This window comes from Mya arenaria, chromosome 9 (genome assembly GCF_026914265.1).
Source record: "Mya arenaria isolate MELC-2E11 chromosome 9, ASM2691426v1".
Classification (NCBI taxonomy): Eukaryota; Metazoa; Mollusca; class Bivalvia; order Myida; family Myidae; genus Mya; species Mya arenaria.
Genome location: NC_069130.1, coordinates 62,811,024 through 62,838,423, shown reverse-complemented (window position 1 = coordinate 62,838,423; position 27,400 = coordinate 62,811,024). Strand labels below are relative to the sequence as shown.

Genomic DNA, 27,400 nt, shown 5'->3' with positions numbered 1-27,400 from the left:
GTCTCATTTTCGGCATGATTTTGTTTTTATCCAATAAATGACAGAAAGAAAGTCATTTAACATTATTTACTTTTTATTCAGCAGGTTCTTTTGCATGGGATCGGATTCACAATGATGGTTTATAGAGGGAAATTTGGGTAACTTACATTGTCTTTTCATACTTGTAAGCGAATGTCATTTTGTAGAAAAATAGTTTTATTGCAACTTTTCAATTTCATCATCATGATTATTTCTGTCATTTGATCCAGCCAATATAACGGGCTCTGGTAGATTTTATTCACCCAGTTTCCTGGCATTAAAATACCAGAGTATTCTTATATGCTGTTTATGAAACGGAATAACGTGACATGTACCACTCAGTTTCGTCAGGCCTTTATGACCCGTCGGGGTCGACATCCCTTCATGCAGCTAGGTTAATTACCGACACACATTAATCACACCAATATGTCTTAATTACCGCAGTGACAAGCCTCATCCAAAGAGTAACCAATATTGACGCAGCTTATCTTTATATAATAGTAGACCTATAGCAAGAAGGCGTGTCGGCCGTATACTCATGTGTTGATCTGCTATCTAATGGTTGGCTGATCACCAGAAGGCTTGTCAGAAAATTTTTCTTGACCATCATCCAATCACGTTTGTGGCTCTCCCAAACTCATCCCATAATAAAATGGCATTAGGTGTGGAATACATCGGACCTTCACCTTTCCAATATTATTAACCTTCGATTTTAAATTAAACAACATGTGCTATTTGATGGGTCTACTCAATTTGTAATTTAATATGAACAATTCCCGCCGCACACAGCTTTGCATTGTTCTTCAAAATTTTGTCAAGTTGAAATTTTGACAAATACAATGAAAGTCTAAAAATATTTCACACGTGTAGCAGCAGAAAGTAGAGTAGTCAATTAAAGATGGTGAATTTTTCTGAGAAGAAGTTGTTTAGAAATTTACATTTATTTGCTTGTTCACATAGTTTTTATCCCTGATGTCCAATGTCAGAACCCCGTTGAAGTGATTCCTCGCTCTGTCATTGCAATTGACTATCAAGAACGCCAATTTGAATTAAGTTTAAAGTGAAGTTTTATACATGAAAAACAAATCATTCCATCTAAGAATTTCAACATTATTAGGTATTTTTTTAATGAAATATGACAATTAAGCAAATTCGGTCAGAAATAATTAACTATGTAGTGCACATGGATACAAGTGATGAATAGTGTGATTGATATCAATATCAGGGATGTAAACACAGTACGGCTGGATATTTAGTACCTGTACCAATAGGCACTTTGACTTGATATCATCATTATTGTTTAGATCCTTTACCATTAATTTGAAACTTCCAACTGGTAAGTTATTCCTATTCTCTTTCTTTTATAGGGCCTATTGCAGTCACTGCATAAAAAATGGCACCCGAGAAAAGGCTAACCATATGCCATCAACTGTGTTAGCAACTATAGACTGCCATCCAGTAGTTTTATACAGAGCCATTGGATCTCATCCTACTTCAAGTGTAAAATTGCCCAACAGTCAAGGAATTGTTGTGCGCTCAAAGCCTGTGTTATTTCGATGTTTAATTATTAATCATAATAATGTTAGAATAAGGAACTTCTTTTCATCAGTTCACAAAATAGCTAGGCCACTTAAGACGGAATTTTTAGTGCCTAAAGAGCTGATTTATAAGAACAGTTATAGAAATGCGAGTGGAATGGGTCGTATGCTAGGCAGCATTGGTAGGTTTCTGAAGATCCGATACTTGGTCCTAACAGGTGCCATCGGTGGAGGTGTAGCTGCAAATCAGGTACATGTACTTCTGTTTGGTTAGCACACATTGCCGTTCTCAAGTCCCGTCATTTTCTTTGTTTGTTGAAATAAGTGCATGATTATAAAGAGATACAAATTAATTTCGATATTTCTATGATTTTGTAATACAGTCGAAACTCGTTGGCTCGATATCTCATGGCTCGATTTCCTCGTTGGCTCGAACCAAATTAAAAGGACCGATTTTTATTTACTCTTTGTTCATATAAATTTCGATCGGATGGCTCGATATCTTGAGGGTCGATATTTCTCCCCGCTCGAAGTCGTTTTCGCGGTCCCAAACAAGAATTTCACACTTTGATTTGGTTGCTTGGGTCGATGTCATTTTGGCGGGCTCAGTTAAGAATCTCACGCCTTGATTTGTTTGATTGGCTTCATTTAGCACAAGGCGCTAATCGATTAAAATTGCTTGACTGATATTATAATTATTATCAAATTTAAATTGTTTAACAGTTTGAATAAACATGCCATCACTTTAAGTTATGTCTCTAATTGTTATCCATTCCTAAATTACTATGCATTTTGATATAACTTTTAAGCTATATTTGTGTTACCCACTGTTTACAATTGCTTGTTTTCGCATAAATGTATTTTTATTATAAATAAAAAATAAAATGATATTTTCTAATAATCGAATAAGTCTATTACGAAATTTAGGGTGCGTAACTATGCCCAATAAATACTCTTCCTTCTCTTGCGGAGATAGCGTAGCCAATAACAAACGAGGTAAATAAGGATTTATGAAACAAATGAAAAAATAACATTCTGTAAGCAATCCCGCTTGGCTCGATATTCTCGAGGCTCGAAGTACTTTGGCCGGTCCCTAGAATATCAAGCCATCGAGTTTCGACTGTATTTCATTTTGTGGTACATGATATTTTTGTATTAAACTTTGCAAACATTCATTAAAATACATTTCTTTTTTTGAAATGAGGTTTGTAGATTATAACAAAAAACCAAAAGCATTATTTTGTTGCAAAAAGCCCCTGGTAAGTTTTTGATTTGCCTAGTTATTTTGTTTGCTCACATTCAACTTGCACTTTTATTATGCATTGGTTTGATTTTGTTTTCAGACTTATGAGAGCTGGAAGCAGTACATTCCGGATTTAGAATGGCTGAAGGAGTATATCCCTGATGAAAGGAAGTTGTCCAGGATTGCCGCTCAGTTTGCTGGTGCCCAGGATCTAGTCAGTAGGGTCAGGATACCAGATGCGGTGAGGAATGGTTTAGTTTCTATGTCACTTGGGAAGCCTGTCAGCTGGTGTCATCCTTGACGGTGGCTTCCATTGCAACAGTGTCACACTTTCTTTCTGTAGAATAGTCTTTGAATGCCTTGGTGCTCCAGACAGACCACACACCCAGTTCTTGGAATTCCAGTGATTGTATTGGTTATACAAACATGAAATGAGTTAGGTCTAAATAGGATAATGATGCATGTATGTACAATAACTTAATCATGGCCTAGTTAATCTGTCATCATGCTAGATTTCTTTAGTTTTCCAGTGATTTATAAAGATGTTAGGCTTGTTTGTTTTCAGTTACTGAACATACATCAGAACTTAGCAATTAAGGCTAGTGCGAGAACATATGAATTTCTCAAACTGTACTAATCACATAATATCTGTTTAATTTACAGTGAAACTGCGTTCCCTCAAACAAGCGTTCGTTCGAGAACCGGCCTTCGAGGTCGGAGCTTGGTCCTGAACTTTTTTCCTTCTATGTTCATATAAAATATACCCACGCTGCATCGAAACCTAATTATGTCGAGCAGTCGAGCAATATCCTCGGTCCCAAGTTCACAAATCGTGCACAAAACCTTATGGCTCCCTCGAGGACATAAATTCACACTTTTTCCCGAACCCGTGTTTTAAAATAATCAAACATTTGCTAGGTGTTAAAATTTTCACAAGTTGTAAAAATTGCAATGACAGTTGAAAGGCAATTTGATAAGGTGTGAAAAACCGTTTATCACTGTTAACGCATGACAGATATTAGTTGATATGGGCATTTGAGATGATAATTATGAGAAGTTACTGACGATAAGTAAATTGTGAGAAATTTAAATGAGTAATAAAAATATGAATAAAACACTACCATATCGATCCAACATCGGATTGAACAGTTTCGCGAAACCGACATCTTGTCACAAGATGCGCCAATCAACAATCCTTGATTTTGCGAAACTTAAATCTGAATAATGCCACAATATGTACTGTGATACAAATGTTGCTTGTTACGAAAATGTGCTTTTTTGTTTAAATAAACATTTCTATTTATTAATTTATTGTTTTTTTCATTTGCGTTTTACATTTAGTTTATGACAAACTTTGAACATATTAGCGATTTCCACAACGCAACACATAATCGTTGTCTTAGTAAACAGTCTGTTTGATGACTTCAACATTAAGATACACTGAAAGATATTTCATATCAAACTGGAAAATTGAAAATCGGGTCGTTCGAAACATCGGTTCCCTCGAGGTTTTGGCTCGGTCCCTGGCGACCTCGAGCGATCGCAGTTTTACTGTAGTTCAACTTCATTAGTTATAAGCACTTAAGGCCCAAACATAATTTATTATGTTTAACAATATTCATGTACATCATCGTACAGTCCTACATAAATTATTTTCCTGTAAATGTATCTTGAAATGTTTTAATAAAAAATGAACTTCTAGTATTAAAGTATTATTTTCAATTTAGAGGAGAAATGGACAAGATTTAACCATTTTAGGACAATATTTCAGGCAACATTGAAGAAGTTTACAGACTGGCTGGATGAGAGTAGAAAAGATATATCTTCAGCATTTTTTGCAGATGGTATGGGTTGTTTATCATTCATTTATTTGTCCATTTGTAATATAGAAATAGTCAATGATTTCATCTTATTTTGATACATTTAATGTGTGCACCATGTTTTAGGGGATTTTCTTTGTATTCATCAACTAATTACTCCCATATTAGAATGGTAACAAGTTGGTGGAGCTTAACTGTTCAGTGATCAGCATGTGGATAAATTACAAGTCTATTTCCTCATACCGCTTGTTAGATATTGAACGCTTTCTTTGACAACATGGTACTAAACTGTTACTTTAACCTTTACCTTCAACATTGATATTTAACATCGTGCAAAGGCAGTGTTATATGTCCAATAAGGTACTAGTTCCCAGTAATATAATATTCCCATCAGAAACTGGTTCCCAGTGATATATTCCCATCAGATACTGGTTCCCAGGGATATAATCCCATCAGATACTGGTTCCCAGGGATTTATTTCCATCAGATACTGGTTCCCAGTGATATATTCCCATCAGATACTGGTTCCCAGGGATATAATCCCATCAGATACTGGTTCCCAGGGATTTATTTCCATCAGATACTGGTTCCCAGTGATAATGGTCTCGAGTACCATTCATTGCTGTAATTCTGTATATAACAGCCTTCTAACAAATGTTGAAACCTTGAATGTTTCTTAAGATAAATTCTGGGGTTTTCAAAGTAAGAAATATTACCTGACTTCTACTAAACTATGAAATCTTTTTGAAACTTAAGACAACATTGAAAGCACTTGAAAAGTAAATGTGGTACACAAATTTGTGTCCAATGTTTTTGAATCATACCCAACGGTATATTACCAGTGATCGAAATTAGCACAAGCCTGCAAGCCCTGCACTGGTAAAATGTCTTCCGGGCTTGCTCAAATTCTGAAATTTATATAGCAGGGCTTGTTCAAAAATATGATTCCATGCAAAAGTATAAGAATTCGGGCTTGTTCATCCGAAAGTCTAATTTCGATGACTGTATTACTATTTCCTTCCATGGATATTATTAATCTGATAACTTGAAAATCTGAAAATATTTCACATTTGTTTAAACCTTCTGTCTTACATATTCCCTGACTGATGAAATGATTCTCTCCCTTGGCTATTTTCAATAGGGAGGGGAGTTTTAATTGATGGCACGGGTCTGACAGCTATGAACGCAGGTTTGTAATTCTTTCGCAGTTTAACCAGATAAATTTTATCATTGTTCTAGCTGTTGAGTATAATAATAACACTGATCTTTTTCTATTTTGAACTAGGTAGTGGCAAGACCCACGCTATTGTTATTTAAGACAACATGGTACTCAAGACCATTACCATAAAAGAAAAATAATTGAGATAATCTCCCTTGAAGAAGAGCATTTTCTATAATTCCTGACATATAGTCTTCCTTTTTCTCTACAAGTAGAGGTTTGAGTTTCAGTGGGTGTGTGATTGATTATAGATGTGCTTGCTTTGAAAACATGAAATCTTTCAGAAAATTGTCTTATTCCAAACACATGCTTTATTATAGTATATGTGATTGCATTGATTATTTTTTATTATTAAATTGACATTGACAGTATCTAGTTAATACCTGTAACAATAACATGATACATTTACATATTATATAGGATAGTCAAGGTCTGTGTGAAATAACAATGTTAATATTGTGTCACAGATGTGCATGTTGACTCCGGTAACAGTCTGCTGCCTAGTGTGGGAATAAACTTGAAGAGAACGACAGAGTCAAAGGTGAGAGATGGTAGAACTTGAATGTGGGTTGAGGTGTTCAGGCTTATGTCTCTGCCAAAGGGAATTGCCAGCCAGATTCACATTCAATCATTCAGATGTGCTTTGACAACCAAACATTTATTCAGCAGTTTACACCCACCAAATTTCCATTTATTAGTGAAAACAATCCCCCTATTTCCATTTGGCCATTTTTTTTTTATTAAGTGAGTGAATGCGCACTGGCTACAATACAGGCATTCAAAAGTCATTTAGCGCTGAACACCAAGATGATGAACTTTAATTTTGGTCGTCATTAATCTTCATGGTAGTACCTGAACAACAAAGATCTCTAAATATGTACTTAAATACAAAGCAATACATAAAACATACAATATGAACATATTAATGTACTCTAAACTTTAATTGTTGTATACCTTGTTATTCCATTACTGATCTGCCTTGTGTAATTGACAATTGATAATTATTTGATTAAATGTACATGTACAGAGGTTGTTTTTCAGCCTGACGGACAATCCAGGCAGGACAGCCTTAGTGATGAAATCATTAAGATCCAGGTACATTCATTTTGTACTTAAAATTACAATAAGATGTGTATGCATCATTGAACAGAACATTTTGAAACTGTCTACTGGTATGTTATTCTGTGCATATTCATTGTTATCCTGTTCTTTGTGTAAGTTGAATCTTACTAGTGTAGGTGGCGATGGCCAAATGTTTAGTGTATCAGACTCTAGATAAGGGAGTCCCAGGTTTCATTACTGTAAGCCTCGTGGATCATTTGAACTGGTCATCACCCAGGAAATTCTGTTTAAAATATTTGTAAATTGGAATCATTTCAAACATCAAACAGTATTATGTCATGGTACAGGCTGATATATGTCAGAGAGAATGTTAGTTATCGGGTGGGTTAGTTCAGTTGGTGAAGCATCTGATTTCCAAATTTGGTTGAGTGTTTGATCCCCAGACATTTACAGCTACTTTCCTACGGTTAATATTTTCTATAGACATTGAAATAAGACCTGCACGCTGTATCTTTCAGACAAAGTACCAGAAAGAGGTGGACAGGTTGGAGAAGGAAAACAAGGACCTGAGGAAACAGCTGAACCTCATGGAGACGAAGACGGGCAAGAAACGCAAAATGAATGTAAGAAATATCAATTCTCATAAATATATCAATTCTCATAAATAGCCTTATAGAGTATTTTATTGACTGGATAAAAATGCATTTAATTCACTTTTAAAGGAAATAACTTTCATCAGAAACGAATCAGTCTTTTAGTTGTTTATGGGACTGTTATGTTAATAGTCTGAAAATTCAAAAAGTTGAGAGTGGTCCTGCAGTAAAGGTGCAAGCCTCTCACCCAAGTGGTTGTGGGTTCGAGCGCACTTTCTCATAGCCTCTTTAAAAGGACACAGTACTGGTTTCTGCCCAGGAAACAGACTTGAGAGTGATTTTAGAGCAATCAGCTTTTATCACAATCAAGCTAAAATCAATTAATCTTAGAAAAATAGAAGATGAATATTTTTGTACTTAGGTCTAGAAAATACTAAAAAAAACTATGTTTTTGCTTTCTCTAGTGATTTAAAATGGAATATTACCATAACCCCCGTCTGTCTGTCTCTTTCCAGAAATCTTTGATAGACATGTACTCTGAGATTTTAGACGTGTTATCTGGGTTCGACTCTAGCTATAATACACAAGATCATTTGCCCAGGGTAAGTGGTTTTGTTACATACAAATTATTAAAAGTATCTATAAATACATGTACATCCAAATTGCCACAGTCTATCTTGTCTGTTTGAAACAAAAAAAGGCTGTTGGCTTTTCTTCTGTGGTGCTCTTGTTAAAAGTTCAATGATAATTCACAGGTAAATGTTAATATGGAAGGGGATGTTTTATGACATATCATTCAATAAAAGCTTTACCTTTTACAATCATTGTTATGTTGCAGGTTGTAGTGGTGGGGGACCAGAGTGCTGGGAAGACAAGTGTTCTGGAAATGGTTGCCCGGGCCAGGATCTTCCCCAGGTATGGTGATGATGTGTGCGCCAGGCTCTATAATGAAATTTTGTTAAACAAAAATTGTAGAGTCCTTATATTAAGGATTGAATGTTTAAGTATTGCAGTTCATCGGTGTATGTTAACATGTGCACTGATTATTGGTACAACTTCAAAATATTTCAGTCACAAATAAGCTGCAATTTAAAAAGTATTCACTGCTTGTATAAACACTAACTGTGTGCAAATTTACTGTGAGATAATCTACCTTCAAGATTAAAAAAATACTCTCAATGATCTTTAAGTTGTATAGAATTGGCTGTTTGAACGTCAATAGTGTCAGTGACGTCATTTATTAAATCGATGTCACATTCCTTTATACACAATGAAAAATTAATTTGACCAATAATAATTGCAAGGGACGTGTCAGACAACTTCCAATTCATTGGAATAATGTTATTGAACTAGTGATAAAGAAACCGCTTTTTGAAATGAGCAGTTACAACTATTATGAGTTTTGATTATTGGAAAACAATTTGCATGATATCATGAAATGAAACAAACAGAAGTAATCTTTCGCCTCTTCTTGATTCATACATTTGAAATGCCGCAGTATTATTTCCATGGCAACAGGGGTTCTGGGGAGATGATGACAAGGTCACCAGTCAAGGTCACTCTGAGTGAAGGTCCCTTCCACATAGCCCAGTTCAAAGACAGCAGTCGAGAATTTGACCTCACTAAGGAAGAAGAGGTTTGTCTTTTATCTTTGTTAAAAGTCCTTTGAAATGATCATCAAAAGGCCACAGCTCAAGGTAACTCTGTGTGATGTACTAAATAGTGGAAAATTTGGTTTTACTGATAGTATTAATTTCTGGTTTTAATACATTAATCATGAGCATTGAAACCCATCCAAAAATTAAAACATATATTTTGAGTGACTTCAAATATCATTAAGAACTATGCTAATAATAGAATAAATAGCATAAATTCTACAGAATTGAGAAGTAAACAAAACACTTATTTTTTATTTTTATCTCCTTTAGTTGAGAATTTGACATCAATAAGAAAGGTTAGATATGAATCTTGCCATATGTAATTAAGCTCAGCTGTAGAAAATCGCATTGAATAATTTTGAAAAGATGCAGATCTAATACAGTTCATTGTCAGGAGCACTACACTGATGGAACCTGTGTATAGAGGCAGGTCTGAAGAAATCAATCTGTCTTTAATATTTCAGACAGAAGCGCTGAGACGCGAGGTGGAGCACAGGATGAAGAAAAGTGTCAGCAAAGGCCAGACTGTCAGCAACGAGGTAAGATAGGGGTTCTATATATGGAATAGGGCCTCATTTTGGCTAAAGTTTTATAGGCTCTTTTTGCTGAGAAATTCATATAGAAATGTCTAGTTGTGAAGGAGAAAAAATCGCTATAGAATACACTATTACTGTTCATTTAAATATCATATTTGTTTAACTGGCAATTAAAGCCATATTCATCTTGTATGTATTTCATTTAATGGTGCCTGGTCTAGTTGTGATTTCCCCTCAACCTTGAGATCATGGGTTTAAGCCCCACAAGGGATAGTTCCTCTTGGCCTCTCCAACAGAAAACCATTATTCAATATAATGCTTATCCTTATCCTTAGTTATGCATCGGTGATACCGTTCAGTCTATTGCTTAATTATTTCTAGAGTCATACCAAAACACTTTGATTCTACCTTAGATTTAACTTTGAATTAAATTTGAGTTGGTTATTAAATACAGCCCCAGTACTGGTCTCAGTTCAGAGGGAAGTGTAGACTGAGAAGTGATTCATATCAGCTTATAGCTGTTATCACTACCAGTCACACAAGATTTGGTTTAGATTAATTGGAGAAAAATGAACTGTTAATGGGATATTTTTCTACATTTCAGTGTATATCAATGTCTGTGAAAGGTCCAGGTATTCAGAGGATGGTGTTAGTCGACCTACCAGGCATTATCGCGGTAAGTTTTAGGAAATATTCTTTGACAGATGAACACCAGCCATTTTGTTATAGTTCTTAAAATCACTTGCTTCATATGTTTCATTCATTCAATACTTGTCTTCACAATTATAAAGAATCACACGACCACACTCTCGCGCAACATTGTACCAACAAGAGTGACTTAGTACAAGTAATCATAACTTTTTTCACAATCGTTGTTATATACATAATGTTTAAACTAAACTAGTGAATAAATTGAAATATTAAACTTTTATTCTTTTGTTGCCAAGAGTTACTTGTATCATGATTAGGGTTAGCAAAAGGGTGAAAGGAGGGTGCTGCACTCTGGTTTTTTTGGTTGGAGGCCAGCATGTCCACCCTTCTTCCTTCATTGAATTCAATGCTTAACATAATAAAAAAAAAACATTGTTTTGTTTAAAATCTTAAAAATCATACGATAAATACATACAAACTTAATATTTCTTGCAAAACCTGGATAAAATGAAACACATTTAAAACATTTTCGTCAACTTAATAGTATTTAAGTACTTAACGGCCCAATACAATGTGCACTTTTCTGATGCATTCTACCCCTTTTTAAAATCTGGCTAAAACCTTACATGATAAGCCAACTCAAAATATGAGTTTGTTCATATGAGCCGTGCACATTGTACCAATATAATAGTATTGTGCAGCTTCACACTGAATTGTAATGTGATAATGGCCATGTTACAGACCGAGACTGCCGTGATGGCCAAGGATACGAAGGAGAGCATTAAACGCCTGGTGAAGAGTTACATGGAGAACCCCAACGCCATCATCCTCTGTATACAGGGTAGGCAGTAATGTCATACAACTTGGAAAGTATTAAAACTTGATATATAAAATGTGATCTAGACCATTCATCGAGTCTTTTTTAATATCAGTTGTCTTAAACAATGTTTGTATTTCTTGTTTTAATTGATTCACAAGTTGTTGTTTTTCTCTCAAATAGTTAATAATACTTCTAAAAGTCATACATCATCAACTTAAAACTCTATAACAGGTTATTTGATTATTTCAATTGTCAAATATTCTAGCTTGTAAGACATGTTTTTATTTCTAGATGGGTCGTTGGATGCAGAGAGGAGCAATGTCACAGATGTGGTCAGCCAGATTGATCCTAGCGGAAAGCGAACAATCTTCGTACTGACCAAGGTGGACATGGCAGAGTCCAGTCTCTATAACCCAAACAGGGTGGGTATAATACCTCTTCTGATTATTTTCTTGGTGCATAATGATAGTAACCATCTCATGGTTATCAATTTGTATATCTTGTGAAGATGACATGTTAAAATGTTAAAGGGGTAAGTACACAATCATGTTAGCCTACCTATTGATCGTTATGATATCAGTAAAAACACACACTATTTCATTCTGTATGAAATATCTTTGGGTTCCATAGAAGTATAAGACAATGAAACAACACAAATACATGGGAATAGTTTTGTCTAAGGCCACAACAAATAAAAAAAAATCTACTGATTTTTACTGAATAAATTTGAAGTGAGCAATTCCATTTCGCTTTAAAACAACAGCAGACAAATGCAAAATCACTGTTTCCTTTTTCATAAATATTTAGAATAATAATCCTGTCAGATCAATATCACCATTATTCACCTAATGTTGAGAGACTCCAGGTACCTGCCTGTTTCAGTCTTCCACTAGTTGTAACAGACATAAAATAACATGTTTTGCGTTGCTTTATTCAACATTAATTCAAAAGAAAGTGTGGTTTTACACTTTATCAACTCTCCTGGGGGAAATTGGAGTGGTTAATTCTCCAAATTGTCAATTTGGTGTGGCCTCATGAACAAAACCACATGAATTTCAACCCAGATATTAAACTAACAAGATGCTGATTTTCATTCAACCATTCAATCAACCAAAAATGGGATAATAATTCAGCAATAAATCATTCCACGTAGTTGAATAGTCTAATGGAAAACTTTGACCACCTCTGACAAACATCTTCCGACAAGTGGTGAGGTAGTGGTGCTCATGTTTAACTGGGCCATAATAGTTATTGTTAAGGACACAAATATTTTGACTTTTATTACAGATAAAGTCAATCTTGGAAGGAAAGCTGTTTCCCATGAAAGCTCTTGGATATTTTGCCGTAGTAACTGGCAAAGGTAAAGGAATCTTCACAGTTAAATACACATTTTGTAAATGGTTTTATTTTAATGTGATTAAAATCATTGCCTGCGTACAGTTACTAAAGAACATATGAAGTTTTGACTACTTTTTTCACTGTCCGTTTCAGACTGATTTCAAAAAGATATTTCATGACAGTTGGCATGTCACTTAATTAGCGTGCTTGTCAAAATAACAAGCTGTTAAAATTTATGAGGTAATTGTTAAGTGCAAATTACTAAAATTGTTTATAATTTATTTAATGAAGAGCCATGTTTATTATGACACGTATAATAATTGTGTAATAAGCTGATATAGCCATAGGTTTGGGGTTCAGGAAAATATGTGCGCTTCATGAACATAAAGACGCTGTTTATTTCAGGGAATTCCAATGACAGCATAGAAACCATCAGGGATTACGAGAATGATTTCTTCAAAAAGTCCAAACTACTCAAGTACGCAAACAAGTTAGATTATGCATTTGAGAAATTTAGATATTTTTGTTGTTTCAGTCCATAATCATAACCACTCGAATGACGATAGATTTGTCTGGTTATCCCAGACTGTGTAGAAGAAACTTTTGTGAACATTTAAACCAGGGCTTGTTATATTTGTAATTAAAATGTAAGAATGTAGAAAAATTCATATGATCCGTTAAACATTTTAGCCTTAACAGATTTGTACATTTGCATTTAATTTATTGTAAATTTGTCAAAGAAAAGTCTATAACTCAACATTAAAGCCATCTTTATATCCTAACATTAAAGCCATCTTTATATCCTAACATTAAAGCCATCTTTATATCCTAACATTAAAGCCATATTTTATCCTAACATTAAAGCCATCTTTATATCCTAACATTAAAGCCATCTTTATATCCTGGTTAAGAGTCCTAAAGTGTTTGGTTTCTTATCATCATCCTAGTGTGAAAGCTTAATAAGTAAATATGCAGATAGCAGCAGTGATTGAGTTTGAAAATGTATGCTATCACAGGGCAGGGGCGCTAAAGCACACCCAGGTGAGTACCCAGAACCTGAGCATGGCCGTGTCGGAACTGTTCTGGAAAATGGTGAAGGAAAACATTGAACAACAGGCTGATGCCTTCAAGGGTGAGTGGCATGTAGGATTCTGTTGGTATAACTAATACACTAAAGGTGTCACTGTATCTGTATGCAGTCTGGAAAATCATTAAATTTCAGACTTATATAGACTGTAGCATGTCTGTTTAGTATGTCTGTTTTTCAAATATTTGAAGTGTTGGTGTCATCTTAGTGCCAAACATTAACCTCAGCTGTATCTTACATGGTATAAAGTATATCTAAAAACTTGATACACTTGGTGCTAGATACTAAATTTCAAGGGCTTTAACTCTGGCTTTAATTATGTATGATTTATGCCCCTTTATCATCTGAAAATAGGGCAGGCATTGACGTTTGGCAGGCAGCAATCTAACCTGGACAGACTCTGTCAATACTGAAATCTCTTTAGAACAACCAAATTTTGGTGTGCATTGTTTTTACATGGTGAGGTGGCCTTGTCAGATTTAGCCCCATTTTGGGTACTTTAAATGTTCAAAATCTCAAAATGGACTCTGGTCTGGTTTCTACCTGGAAAACATACATTAGTAAGATTAATATGCTCATGTCTATCACGAATCAAGCTTACATGAATTGCATATTAAATTGTTAACCAAGTTCTCTATATTTTATTTCAGCTACCAGATACAACTTGGAAACAGAGTGGAAAAACAACTTCCCTCGACTACGAGAACTTGATAGGGTATGTTATTGGGCTCATGTGTCACCAACACAAGTATTGACATAGGGTATGTTAGTGGGCTCATGTGTCACCAACACAAGTATTGACATAGGGTATGTTAGTGGGCTCATGTGTCACCAACACAAGTATTGACATAGGGTATGTTAGTGGGCTCATGTGTCACCAACACAAGTATTGACATAGGGTATGTTAGTGGGCTCATGTGTCACCAACACAAGTATTGACATAGGGTATGTTAGTGGGCTCATGTGTCACCTACACAAGTATTGACATAGGGTATGTTAGTGGGCTCATGTGTCACCAACACAAGTATTGACATAGGGTATGTTAGTGGGCTCACGTGTCACCAACACAAGTATTGACATAGGGTATGTTAGTGGGCTCATGTGTCACCAACACAAGTATTGACATGAAATGAGCTTAAGCATCTTACCCTTCAATTGTTCAGGCCCCAAGTTCACAAATGTACTCAAGTCAAATCTCAATCTCAGCTCAATTTACCACATAAATGCATAGTCTGATACAAAATCCTGCATGTTTTTATACTTGATGTAAACGTATTTTTCTCATAGAATGTGTTGATAAATATTTTGTCAATATTTCATAGAAAACTAATTCTAGAGCAAAAAATATACTTGAGTAATTGTCAAATCACAATGAATTGTTCTCAATACATTTTTGGCTGTAGGATATTTTTCCTTTGGAATATTGACCATTGAGGCATTAATCAACATTTTCTATTATAGAATGTGCTTTTAAAAGGTGCAAAAACATTCATGATTTTAACAACTTTGGACGCTATGTTCTCAATTGAGTTGAGACTGAGACTGAGATTTGACTTAAGTATTTTCATGACATTGGGGCCAGGTCATCTAAATTTTATTAAACCATGATAGTTGAGTTACTGGTAAACTGTATATCATATTTCAGGAGGAGCTGTTCGAAAAAGCTAAGGGGGAGATACTGGATGAAGTTGTTAGTCTGGGGGCTGTCTCTTCTAAAGACTGGTATGGCTAGGAAATATTTTGCTTCTGAGTGCTATTACAGTGAATATTATACCTAACATAAATGTGTCCCTTCTTTGTATTTATGAAGTTGATCAGTCTGTATGACATTGTATTTTAACAAAAATTCAGTTTTATGATCTCATTGATCCATATAGTAATTTTGGCTGGTCCAGACCTGTCCAAAGAAAAATATGGACTGCTGACATCATACAATTGCTAAGTGGGACATTGCAATTTTCAAACCGACAAAAATATTTGGCAAGTAAACAAGACCAGGTTCAAAAGCTATTAATAAATTGAACGGGAATAAAAAATATTTGATATAATATGAGAAATATGGCACAGCACTTCGGGCCATATGGCATCTGCTAATGCCTCAGTCCATATACACCTACAGGAGCTGACTGGCCGGTCCTTATAATGTCATTTGACCCTCAGTGGTGTGTAATATTTCTTAAATAGAGCATGGTTTGAGGTTCATGTGCATATGCAATGAAGAAGGCCAGTGTTATACTCAAATATGAAATATTTATCAATTCTACGCAAAATGTAAGGGACTTCTAACATCACATATGAAAATGTTGTTGCATAGCATACAGTATGATGTCATATAACACTGTCGTGCATTGCAGTCTAGTCATGCATACTAGAAGTAATAAACATTTACTCTGCAAAATTCCACAGTCATCTTTAAAGTTGTTTCAGACAGTCTGTTGTCTAGCCGGATTTAGTTTGCACATTATCTTGAGGGTGAAATTAAAATAGATGAATTGAAATCACTAGCTATAAATGAATAATCCTCTGCGGTTCTTTACATATTTACCGTATTTCCCCGACTATAAGGCGATCCGCTTATAAGATGACCCCCAAACTTTGCCCATGAAATCCAGTGTTTTTGTCTCGACTTGTTTATAAGACGGGGTAGTTTTTTAAAGCAAATACAGCGCTTTAAATTCTCCAAGTCTGTGATAATGTTCAAGCTAAACAGTCAATTATCAACCAAATTTGTTCATCTGCTTAGGAGTATTGATTTTTATTTTCCGATCGTTGGGTATGTTTGGACCAGCCTAGACTTAATTCTGGGAGTTAAGTGGGTTAATACGATATTTGATTGACCTATTTAAATACAAACCATTGCAGTTTTCTAATTTAAACCTAGGAATGTCTGTAGACATAGTATCACTGCAGCGGTACACATGTTTATCTAGTTTACATGGACATTATTTTGGGTTTTCTGCTAATCTCTGGATAAGACAACCATATCAAAAATCATAATAAAATCCTTTCAACATAAAATCATATAGGGTATAGCAGTATGTTCTTATTCTAGGGAGAGCCTGTTTTACAAGAAGCTATGGGAGAAGGCAGCCACGTATGTTTTTGAAAACATCTATGTTCCTGCTGCACAGGCAGGCAGTATTGGGTAAGATTTACGAAATTTGATTTAAGCTTGCAGAGTGAATTTTAAAATCTTATTTTCCTTTAAGCTGTAATTGAAACAATTGTCTGTGTTTTTCCTCACTGAACACGCACTATGTATTCTGTAACTTATGTAAGAATTAAAAAAAAAAATTAATTGTGTTCCCTCTCCTTTGAACCAGACTAACAATATAATTCCTCAACTGTTTCCAGGGAGTTTAACACTATGGTGGACATCAAACTTACAGAGTGGGCCAGCCATGCCTTGCCCAAGAAAAGTGTTGAGGTTTGTTACAGTGCAAGATTAAGGCAATATAGAGATGAGAAAATAGCTCTCCTACTTAAGACAGGCTTCTTATGAATGTACAAAATGTTGGACTAAAAGAGTATCTTATTACTGTATGATGGTCTTTTTAAACAAAACATTGTTGAATGATTTTAGAACTACAGAAAATAATAGAAAAACTTTTGATTTAGAAAACAAATATCAGTATAAAAACGGGTAGTTAGGTTGATGATGTGTTAAATGGTCAGAAAATCTTCACTAGTTTAATGTAACTTTTAATTTGAGTGTAACCTTGTAGTTCAATGTAACCTGCAGGTTGGCTGGGACGCTCTACACCATGAGTTTTCCCGTCTTGTTGAGAAGGACACTAAGCGTGGCAGCGAGCTAGATGATGTGTTCAACATGTTGAAACTGTCGGTCATAGAGTCCAGCAAGTCCACTCATCATTGGGACCACAAAGCAGAGGAAAGCTTGGTAAGGCTGAAACTCCCTTTATATGTATCCCTCATAGCTGCTCCTTACTTATCCAAGTTTAGTATATTTCACCTATCTATCTTTTAAAAAATAGAAGTTTAAGAAATAATCTGGCTTATCAAAGCCTTTTTGGTGTTGTCAGAGGTATTGCTGTGTGAAAATATTGCTCAGAATTTACATTAACTTTGTGCTCACTGCATATATAGTTTAAGAAGTGACCTTCAGCTTGTGATACACCAGATCGTTCTTGACCTTGTGTATGATCTCATTTTAGCGTGTGATTCAGCGGAACATTCTCGAGGACCGCTCTGTCCATGACAAACACCAATGGGACGGGGCCATCGTCTTTATGGAGGAGACGCTTAAAGAACAACTTAAACTAAGTGAGTTTCTTGCCATTGTCATGTTGTTACAATCTTGTTAGCACAATGTTGTGTGCAAGGGTGGTCTTGTCTTGTGGGATCAACTAGAGTGCCTGGAGATAATCCACTGGTCAAACTGAAAACAAATACACTTTAATACTTCCATTAACTTCAAGTTCACTTCATGTCACATCTAAGGGAGAATTTGTTCAAGTAAGGGATATATGGCCGGTGTTGCTATCTTGTAAACTATAATTTATAAAGGTATTACTTTTGGGTTCACTTCAGTAGCGCTTCTCTAGAAATATATACAGACCTTTTTTACCAATTATATAAAAGTCAATGAAGTAGAGATTGTGAAAAGCATAGTTTATGTTAAGTTTTAAATAATCAACCCAACACAATATAAGAATACAGTGAAAAATAACTCTTTATATAATTTCACTTTCTTGTTGCTTAAGAACTGCCATGTTTTTACACTTTGAAGTATTTTAACCTATACTATAGATTAGGAATCTGAACCTCCCTATAGGTGAATTCAAGGAATAACACCAAAGTGATGCAATATAATAGACATGTAGTTAATAATAAATGATTTATAACTGCAGATTGAAAATTAAAATAGCCGTTTTAATCAGTTAAATCTGCTCTGTGGTTCTTTATTGATATGAATTTGGCGTAGTTGCTACTTTGAAACTGTTTTTTAGCTCGACTATTCGAAGAATAAGGAGAGCTATTCTACTCACCCTAGCTTCGGTGTCACACCTTGGTTAAGGTTTTGCATTTAAGCAGTCCTTTAAGTCATTATCTCAGTAAATACATTATTTATTGCATTTTAACTTTGGATCTGTATTCCCAACTATCTAACCTACTAAATTAATGAAGTTAGATAAAAATTATTTGAATATAATGCATAAAATGAGCGGTTATTATTTGACTTTCTGGTTAAGGTTTTGCATGTATGCACACATAGGTTAATATCTTAGCAACTACTTGATGTATTGCATTGAGACTTTATACAATGGTACTCAACCATCCAACCTACTTAATTAACCAAGTTAGATAACTCTTGTTTGCATTTAATTCAAATAATTGCCCTTTATCATTCGACATAGAAATTCTGGTCAAGGTTTTGCGTGTAAGCACACATAGGTTGATATCTCAGCAGCTACTTGACTTATTGCACTGTGACTTTATAAAATGTACTTAACCAACCAACCTACTTAATTAACCAAGTTAGATAACTCTAGTTTGCATATAATGCAAAATAATTGCCCTTTATTATTCGACTTATAAATTCTGGTTAAGGTTTTGCATGTAACCACATTTAAGTTATATCTCAGCAAATACGTCATGTATTGCATTGAAACTTTAGATATGTATTCCCAACTATCTAACCTACTTAATTAATGAAGTTAGATAACACTTGTTTGAATACAATGCAAATTAAGGGCCTGTATTATTTGACATAGAAATTCTGGTTAAAGTTTTGCATATATGCACACATAGGTTAATATCTCAGCAACTACTTGATTAACTGCATTGAGACTTTATACAATGGTACTCAACCATCCAATCTACTTAAATAACCAAGTAAGTTAACTCAACTTTGCATTAAATTCAAATAATGGTCCTTTTTATTCGACATAGAAGTTCTGGTTAAGGTTTTGCATGTAACCACTTTTAAGTCATAACCTCAGCGAATACATCATGTATTGCATTGAAACTTTATACACAGACTCCCAACCATTCAACCTTCTTAATTAATCAAGTAAGATAACTCTATCTTGCTTATTATATAATTTTTGCCCCTTTATTATGTGACTTAGAAGTTCTGGTTAAGGTTTTGCATGTTAGCACACACTGGTTAATATCTCAGCAACTACTTGATGTATTGCATTGAGACTTTATACAATTGTACTCAACCACCCAACCTACTTGAATAACCAAGTTAGATAACTGTATTTTGCAAATGATGGCCCTTTATTATTAGACTTAGAATATTATTGTATACAACCTATAATAATATCCTTTAATGTATTGCATGCAATTTCCATCAAGTCTGTATTTCATGTTTTAGAATTTTACACAAATCTTTGCAGGCATCATTCTAATCTTTTTCTGATCCATGCATGTTTCGCCAAAATTTTTCAATCCTTACACTGAAAAGCGGCGTAATAGTCGAGCGCGCTGTCTCTGAGACAGCTCTTGTTATTCAAAATAATGACGAATCTGAATCATTATTTTCTCTTTCAGACCAAGACACCCTGAATGACTTGACAGGCCCGGGTGCATGGGAGCAGTGGTATAACTGGAAGCATAGGACCCCCGAACATCGCAACAGGATCGCAGCTAAATACGAGCTGGAGAAACTACTTAAACCACAGACAGTGAGTGGTTTGGATGTTTACTGATAAGATATTTATCAGTCAATCTATGTAAGTTTCAGACTGCACTAAATCAAAGGTGACCCAGTTCATACCAAACTACCTTTATATGTTTACAAAATAACTCAAATACGTGTGAAGATTAAACATATTTATATGGCACTGCATTATCCGATTTCTCAAATAAGCCCTCATAATTGTGATATTAGATAAAATAACGAGTCATACTTACGTTTTACGATGATATCCGTTCTTTTGCTCTAGCTCGGAAGTGTCATTGGCTCCTTTTTATACACAGCTCCTAAAAGAGCTGGAGCCACTGTTTCGCACTCGTGTTATATAAATAATAAATATTTATAGCTGATAAACCAATGGTGAGATCTACTAGTCATTTGATAACATTAAGCCCAACCGCCCTGATATAGATATTTACAACTATCAAACCAATGTTGTAAAGTTTTACTCGTGACATGATTATCCTAGAAAAACAAATGCATGTGGATTCAGATTCAACATCCTTTTGTTGAACTAACGAAGTAAATACTAGGGAAGTAGGAATCAAATTTAAGTGTGATATAGATCGGACTGTCGAGATAATAGCTTTTAGTTCATAGTTTGATTTTGAAAGAATAACTTGAATCTTTACACTTATGTTTGGCATTTATATATAATCTAGAATCTGACAAAGCCCTTAAAGCATTTTACAGTGCAGGGCTTGCGAGCTGGTGCTTATTTAAACTACCGAATTCAGAATTGTCCTCATATGGCCTGAAATGACAGGCATTTGTATGCGTTTCTCTTGCATTAAATCTTGATTGATTTCTTCTGTAGAATCACCGGCCTTCCCTGTCCCAGGATGAGGTCACCACAGTGAAACATACCCTCCAGAACCAGAGCATTGACGTGGACACAGAGTTTGTAAGGCATTTCAAGTATCTAAGGGTCTCTGAATATTGTACAGAAATTACTTCACCTTTCTTTTAATGATTGTGTCATGTACAGAAATTACTTCACCTTTCTTTTAATGATTGTGTCAGAAAGACACACAGCATAACCTGCCTTTATCAAAGTGATACTCTTATGTAAAATCAAAACATAGACATGCATAACAAACATATGTTTTGAGTGATAAACCTTAAACTAATTTCTAAATTATGCAATATTTTGAAAAGGTGGTTTAGTCCTAGCCTTAGTGTCATTATTGTTGGCATAATACAAAAACTGTGGCCGTTACTATTCAATTGTTTAAAACTAACCCTATTCACGAAAAACTTTGAACATTGCATGTGGCAATAAGCACAAGCAAAGGCCACAATTATGCCATTGATAAAAGATATAACACATGGGTTTTGGCATCTGGTTGAGGTGTTATTGTTCCTGTTATCTTTGATCTTGTATTTGCAGATTAAGGAGACATGGTACCATGTATTTCGGGAGCGCTTCATCAAGAAGGCCCTACAGCAGTGTACAGACTGTAGGAAGGGATTCTACCATTACCAGAATGCCATTCCAAACTCTGGGGTCAGTATGTTTCAATAATGATTATGGTGATAATTAAAGAAGTCCAACTTCAACACAAATTATTTATTTATGAAACAACGTTTCGGCCATTCGGCCTTCATCAGGTTGTATGTATATAATGAACAGGAAATGACGTCAACATCAAATGACGTCAACGTTGATAACGTCAATATAGCATACATTTTTGCGCAAAATAATGTCTTATAGGATCTAAAGAGATACAATTATACTGGTAAAATGCAATATAAATGCATAAACAAACATCAATAAACCAGTATAAACTATATATATGACCAAGATTAGAAAGTTAAACCATTCAATTGAAATTGTGTCCATTGGGAAAACAGAATGTAAGTATCAATCATGTGTTTCGGGTCCAGATTGAAAAACTGACTCGATAGCATGTGTGTAAGCCAGAAACGAGGCTTAGGTTTGAGGTCATGGGTTCTTGTCGTATATGGATTGATGTTGATATCTAATGTCTCCTATTGGACGCCACTATTCGTGTTTATGGTTGAAACATGCTTAAGTGTAGATTATGACAAACCCAGCTCAAAAACTTGCTGAAAACACAAAATATACTTCTTAAATTATTGAGACTGTCACAAATGTAGATTGAAACAGAATAAACCATAGCATAGATAGTATTTATAGAAGTATTTGTACATTACAGTTGGACTGCCATGAGGTGGTGCTGTTTTTCCGTCTACAGAGAATGCTACAGGTCACCAGTAACGCACTACGCCAACAAGTTGTCAATAATGAGGGTAGGTTGTAGTTTTCATGATCTGCTACCAAATTTAGTTGATTAATTCAAATAAACCAAGCAGTGTCAGAGTTGCTCATTGTGAACAAACATGAATGTTTTACACAGCTTTTTGTTATATTCAGATATTTACATAGTGGTACCCATAATATAATTGACCATACACATATACCGGGTATTATATTTATGATGCTGTAATGCTTTTATGTATGTGCAAAAAGCATAAATAGTTTATATAGAGTTATATGCCCATCATTTCTAATAATCCATGTATGGCCTTCTTGTAATGTGTTATGCTTATTAGGCCTTGAGTATGTTTTAAAGGATGGCTTGCATGATTATTGTGAAGCGGGCTGGCAACGTTGATGTGGATTTCTTGTTTCATTCCATGCTTTCTACTATTTGGCACTCTGATGTTTTTGGTGTTTTAGCTTGTCTGTTTTTTTTAAAAAAAGAAGTGGAGTTGGTTACATAGCATTGGTGTCGTTGTTGTCTGCATCATAGTGCATTAACTTTAACCTTACCCATAACTGGAAAACAGTTCAAGATATTCAATTAAAGCTTGCTACAGATTTAACCAGAAAGAATACATACTGTTTAATTATATATGCATAGCACATAACTCTGGCTTTTATAATTGTTGAGATAAATATACCGGTACCCTTTTTTCAGCTGATTTCCAACAGAAGAGTATAAGATTCGCTCTGCTTGGCCCTGTTCTTAGCTCACCAGAGCATGAAGTGAGCTATTGTGATCAGTCTTTGTCCGTCGTACGACAGTCAGTCAGTCCGACCTTCCGTCAACAATGCTTAAAAAAACATCTCCTCTGAAACTGCTTGGCCAAATTCAATGAAACTTCACAGGAAGCTTCCTTGGGTGTCCCTCTACAAAAATTCAACAAGGGGTCACGATTTATTAACAACAACAACAAAATGGCCAACTTTCTGTTTTGCTTTAAAAAGCATCTCTTCTGAAACTACCTGTCCAAATTCAATGAAACTTTACAGGAAGCTTCCTTGGGTAACCTTATACAAAAATACAACAAGGGGTCGCTATTGATCAACAACAACAACAACAATCTGGCAAACTTACTGTTTTGCTTTAAAAAACATCTCTGAAACTTTACAGGTAGCTAAATTGCATGACCCTTTACAAATAAAAACAAGTCATCGTCATCAGTAAAGATATGTTTAAATTGCAGCATTTTTATTAATGCTTTATCACAGAGTTGTGGCCCTTTGCTTAGGTGAGCGTTTTAGGGCCATCATGGCCCTTTTGTTCTTGTTTAATTCCATGTATTACCCAATGTTGCATAATTACTCTACAGCTCGGAGACTAGAGCGGATTATTAAAGACGTATTAGAGGAGTATGGTGAAGACACAGAAAGACTGAAGAAGCTGCTCACCGGGCGGCCAGTGGAGCTCGCAGAGGAACTCAGTATGTTCTTACACATTACATGCTGGTTAATCAGACGAAATTCATAATCAAATTGATATGGACAACCATAATCAATCATTGAGTCAGATGTATAATTTCTTACACAGTATTGGTATGGTCATAACATTTATGTATATTTCAGCAGCTTCTTTATCTTTCATATTTTAAAATTGGTCGATCATATTGCGAGATAGAAAATAAATAAAAAAGAATTAATTGTTTGTACATTCATAGCACCAATTTAGTTATATGATGTTTTTAATCAGCAAATAATACAGTCCTGTATAATGATATATTTTATGTTTTAAAGAAAAAATATACAGTTTGATAAAAATTAGCAGACAATTGTATTAAACTTGGTTAAGGTGTCTACAAGTTATCTGTTGGTTAGTTTGATCATTTAAATGAGATGATTGGTTAATAGAGAGTTCATATTTAAGTTTGAAATTTATGAAGATGATAGCCTAGAACAAAGGATAGCCTAGAACAAAGGATAGCCTAGAACACAGGATAGCCTAGAACACAGGATAGCCTAGAACACAGGATAGCCTAGAACAAAGGATAGCCTAGAACAAAGGATAGTCTAGAACACAGGATAGCCTAGAACAAAGGATAGCCTAGAACAAAGGATAGCCTAGAACAAAGGATAGCCTAGAACAAAAGATAGCCTAGAACAAAGGATTTCATAGTATTAAATGAAACCTTGAAGAATAAAAATTTCAAATTATGTGCTTAAAACAAAGTAGAAGCTGCATACCTTTTTTCCCTTCTTGTTTATAAATTAAATCTTAATATGTATGTGTTCTTTGTTCATTTTAAACTATTGTACTGTGGTTATTTCTGTTGGATTGAGTGTTTTAAGGAATGAATTGCAAGGTTGATTTAATTATCGGGGTATAAATGCAATTGTGCTCGTCAAAGTGTGTGGAGGACTCCAAGCGTATTTTGACCAGCCCAATTGCGTTCATATGCACGATAATGACATCAACCCCGCAATTCATTCCTTATATTTACACCAATAGCTCATTATTTCATTCAGGAATTGTTAAGAAAATACTTTATTTCATTTAAGAAATCCTTTCAGTATTCCTTTCTTACCCATTCTCTAAATAGAACGACCAGACTGTAACTGGAAACATTTTTTTCAAATGACGTCACAATAACGTGGGAAAAGATCAACCACTTGAAATCACTTTAAAACGTAAAATTGAAACACTTATGGCAACAATACATTTAAAATATTATAAATTAACACTTTCTAAAATGTTGATTTATATTTACGGGATCTGCTGACACAATACAAACAATAACAAGTTCAATAGTTTGCATGTATATCGCAATGCAATAAATTGCGATCCGAACAAAGATGTTGCAGTTCATTTAAGGAATTGAAGTTGAGGTGTAAATATAATTGTGTGAAGGGCTGCAGGCCTGAATCACGTGATAAATACCTTGTCTGGTCTGTCTGTCTAAGTGACGTTTTTTTCTTTTCAGAAAAAGTGAGACACATACAAGAAAAGCTGGAAGAGTTCATAGAAGCTTTGAACCGAGAGAAGTGAACATCTACAGCATGATCTAGGAGTTATATTGACTATATTATTGGAATATGATACCATGTAATACCATGTGAATTAAGGGTAGCGGGGAGTTTTTCTTCTATTGAACTGTCATGACGTGTTAAATATTGTAACAAATGAAGAGTTGATGTGCTAAAAGATTGAATTGTTTTGGTGTATGTAAGTTTATATTGTGAATTTCTTGAACATTCAATAATACATGTTAAAGCTGTACTCTCACAGATTGACCATTTTGATAACTTTTCGTATTTATTGTCTTAGAATGAGCCATTTTTTTGCGTAAATGTCTGGAAACCAGTGATACAAAGCTGCTGACAAAAGGTCAGATTGCAGTTTTTCATTTCTATGTTCAAATTAGGATAATTTATGGCTAAAAGCGTTACTAACAACTTTCTTCTTTCAAAAAATAACATTTTCAGTCGTTTGTCAAAGATTTGAGATCTGTTCTATTGTGAGTTATCTTATAGGACTGAATTGAAGGCATTGATACAAAAATCAGCTGATTCTGAGACAAAAACTAAAAAAAAAAAGTCAAACTGTCAATCTGTGTGAGTGCAGCTTTAAGTCCTTAAACTAAGCAAGTATTGTAAGGGTTCATTGATAAATTAGCTATGACAAGGTAACTTACCTTTTTCTGAAAGTTTTTTTATGAATGATTTACTCTGCACAAGAATCAGTATCATTATAAATGAAGACTGAAAACAGCCAAACCCCTTAAAATAGTGAGATTGTATGTAGTAATGATTATTTGACTGAAATGTTGCTTTGTTTTCACTGCTTTATGTACAATGATTTGTCATTTTTCAGAGCGAAAGTATTCACTGCAAGTGATACATCTGTTGTAGCTTATTTGGTGCATCTCCAGCTTTGTAGAAAATGTTAATGCCATCACAGACCTTTCATATCATAGCAAGTAAAGGGTTTGGAATTTTAAATTGATTTAAAAGATCATTGAAGTTAAGAGGAGTTACATCCGAAAGGGCTTTAAAATAAATAATGCATTTACATTATTATACATTTCTACTAAAAAAATACAGAAGTAATCTTGTTGATATTTTCTTTTACAATAACAAAAAGTGACTCGAATTGGTAAGAATTGATTCAACAGAATTCATGTACGTTCTTAAAATGCTAGCAACTGCTTGCATACTGACCCCTCAATTACAGAGCATTGCTATAAAAAAATTATTTTATTGATAACAATGTATGTTTCCTCTTGTCCTAAAAATAAACTTGCCATACTGTATCAGATACTTTAAATATGTACTGCAAGCATTTAAGTGCTAATACCAGCTTGTTTCGTTATGAATTTTAATGTTTTACGTTTTTCTTTATTCTGCTATTTAAGTGTATACATAGGAAAAATATGGCTAAATATGGGACAAGCCAACAAAACCAAACTGATTTATATCTTAAAGTAATGAATTGCATCACAATCTACATTGTTTAAATGTCTAAAATTTGATTGTTATCAACAATTCCAGCAAATGTGATCGACTAGCGGCCAGTAAGGGCCCTGATTGCAGTTTTACATCTTAACAAATATGATGTCATATTTTGGCCTTTGAAAACGTGTTATATTCTGTTATGCTATATGTGATATAAGTCAGTTAGAGCATAAAATGTAAGATGGGGCTCACATGCTCTGCTCTTCTTAATCTTTGAGATTTTACATAATATGTTGTAACCATTTCATATAAAAAAATTAATTAGAAGTTAAAGTCACACCATATAATGCTTTGGACTTTTCCAGTGACATTTTGTAACTGGACATTGTAATATATAAACATGATTCAATTATACTATTATTTAATGTGATTATAATTTCGACATTTCTGTTAATGAAATAAAATATTGAAAGATGA

The 27,400-nt window shown here is 34.5% G+C and overlaps 1 protein-coding gene across 2 annotated transcripts; it reads left to right on the top strand.

The window, feature by feature from the left end:
* LOC128202770 (dynamin-like 120 kDa protein, mitochondrial) lies at positions 1-27,400 on the top strand. 2 transcript variants are annotated; one of them, XM_052903905.1, is made up of 30 exons: positions 1-137; positions 1,386-1,806; positions 2,900-3,040; positions 4,571-4,643; positions 5,761-5,808; positions 6,306-6,379; positions 6,880-6,933; positions 7,419-7,523; positions 8,009-8,095; positions 8,332-8,408; positions 9,012-9,129; positions 9,616-9,690; positions 10,292-10,363; positions 11,080-11,179; positions 11,450-11,580; positions 12,446-12,518; positions 12,902-12,974; positions 13,513-13,628; positions 14,234-14,298; positions 15,229-15,305; positions 16,636-16,728; positions 16,938-17,010; positions 17,326-17,484; positions 17,759-17,867; positions 20,103-20,236; positions 21,065-21,151; positions 21,638-21,754; positions 22,428-22,521; positions 23,848-23,958; positions 25,453-27,400. In XM_052903905.1, exons 1-30 carry the CDS (start codon positions 112-114, stop codon positions 25,515-25,517), a joined length of 3,048 nt encoding a protein of 1,015 aa, XP_052759865.1. In that variant the 5' UTR covers positions 1-111; the 3' UTR covers positions 25,518-27,400. The 2 variants fall into 2 exon arrangements, with proteins under 2 accessions (XP_052759865.1, XP_052759866.1); XM_052903906.1 differs by lacking the exon at positions 5,761-5,808.

Bases quoted from the DNA above. Each gene is read 5' to 3' on its own strand.
- LOC128202770 (XM_052903905.1), top strand. From the start codon at position 112: ATGATGGTTTATAGAGGGAAATTTGG. The intron at 9,130-9,615 runs GTTTGTCTTTTA...TTAATATTTCAG, and splicing joins ACCTCACTAAGGAAGAAGAG to ACAGAAGCGCTGAGACGCGA. The intron at 13,629-14,233 runs GTGAGTGGCATG...ATTTTATTTCAG, and splicing joins ACAGGCTGATGCCTTCAAGG to CTACCAGATACAACTTGGAA.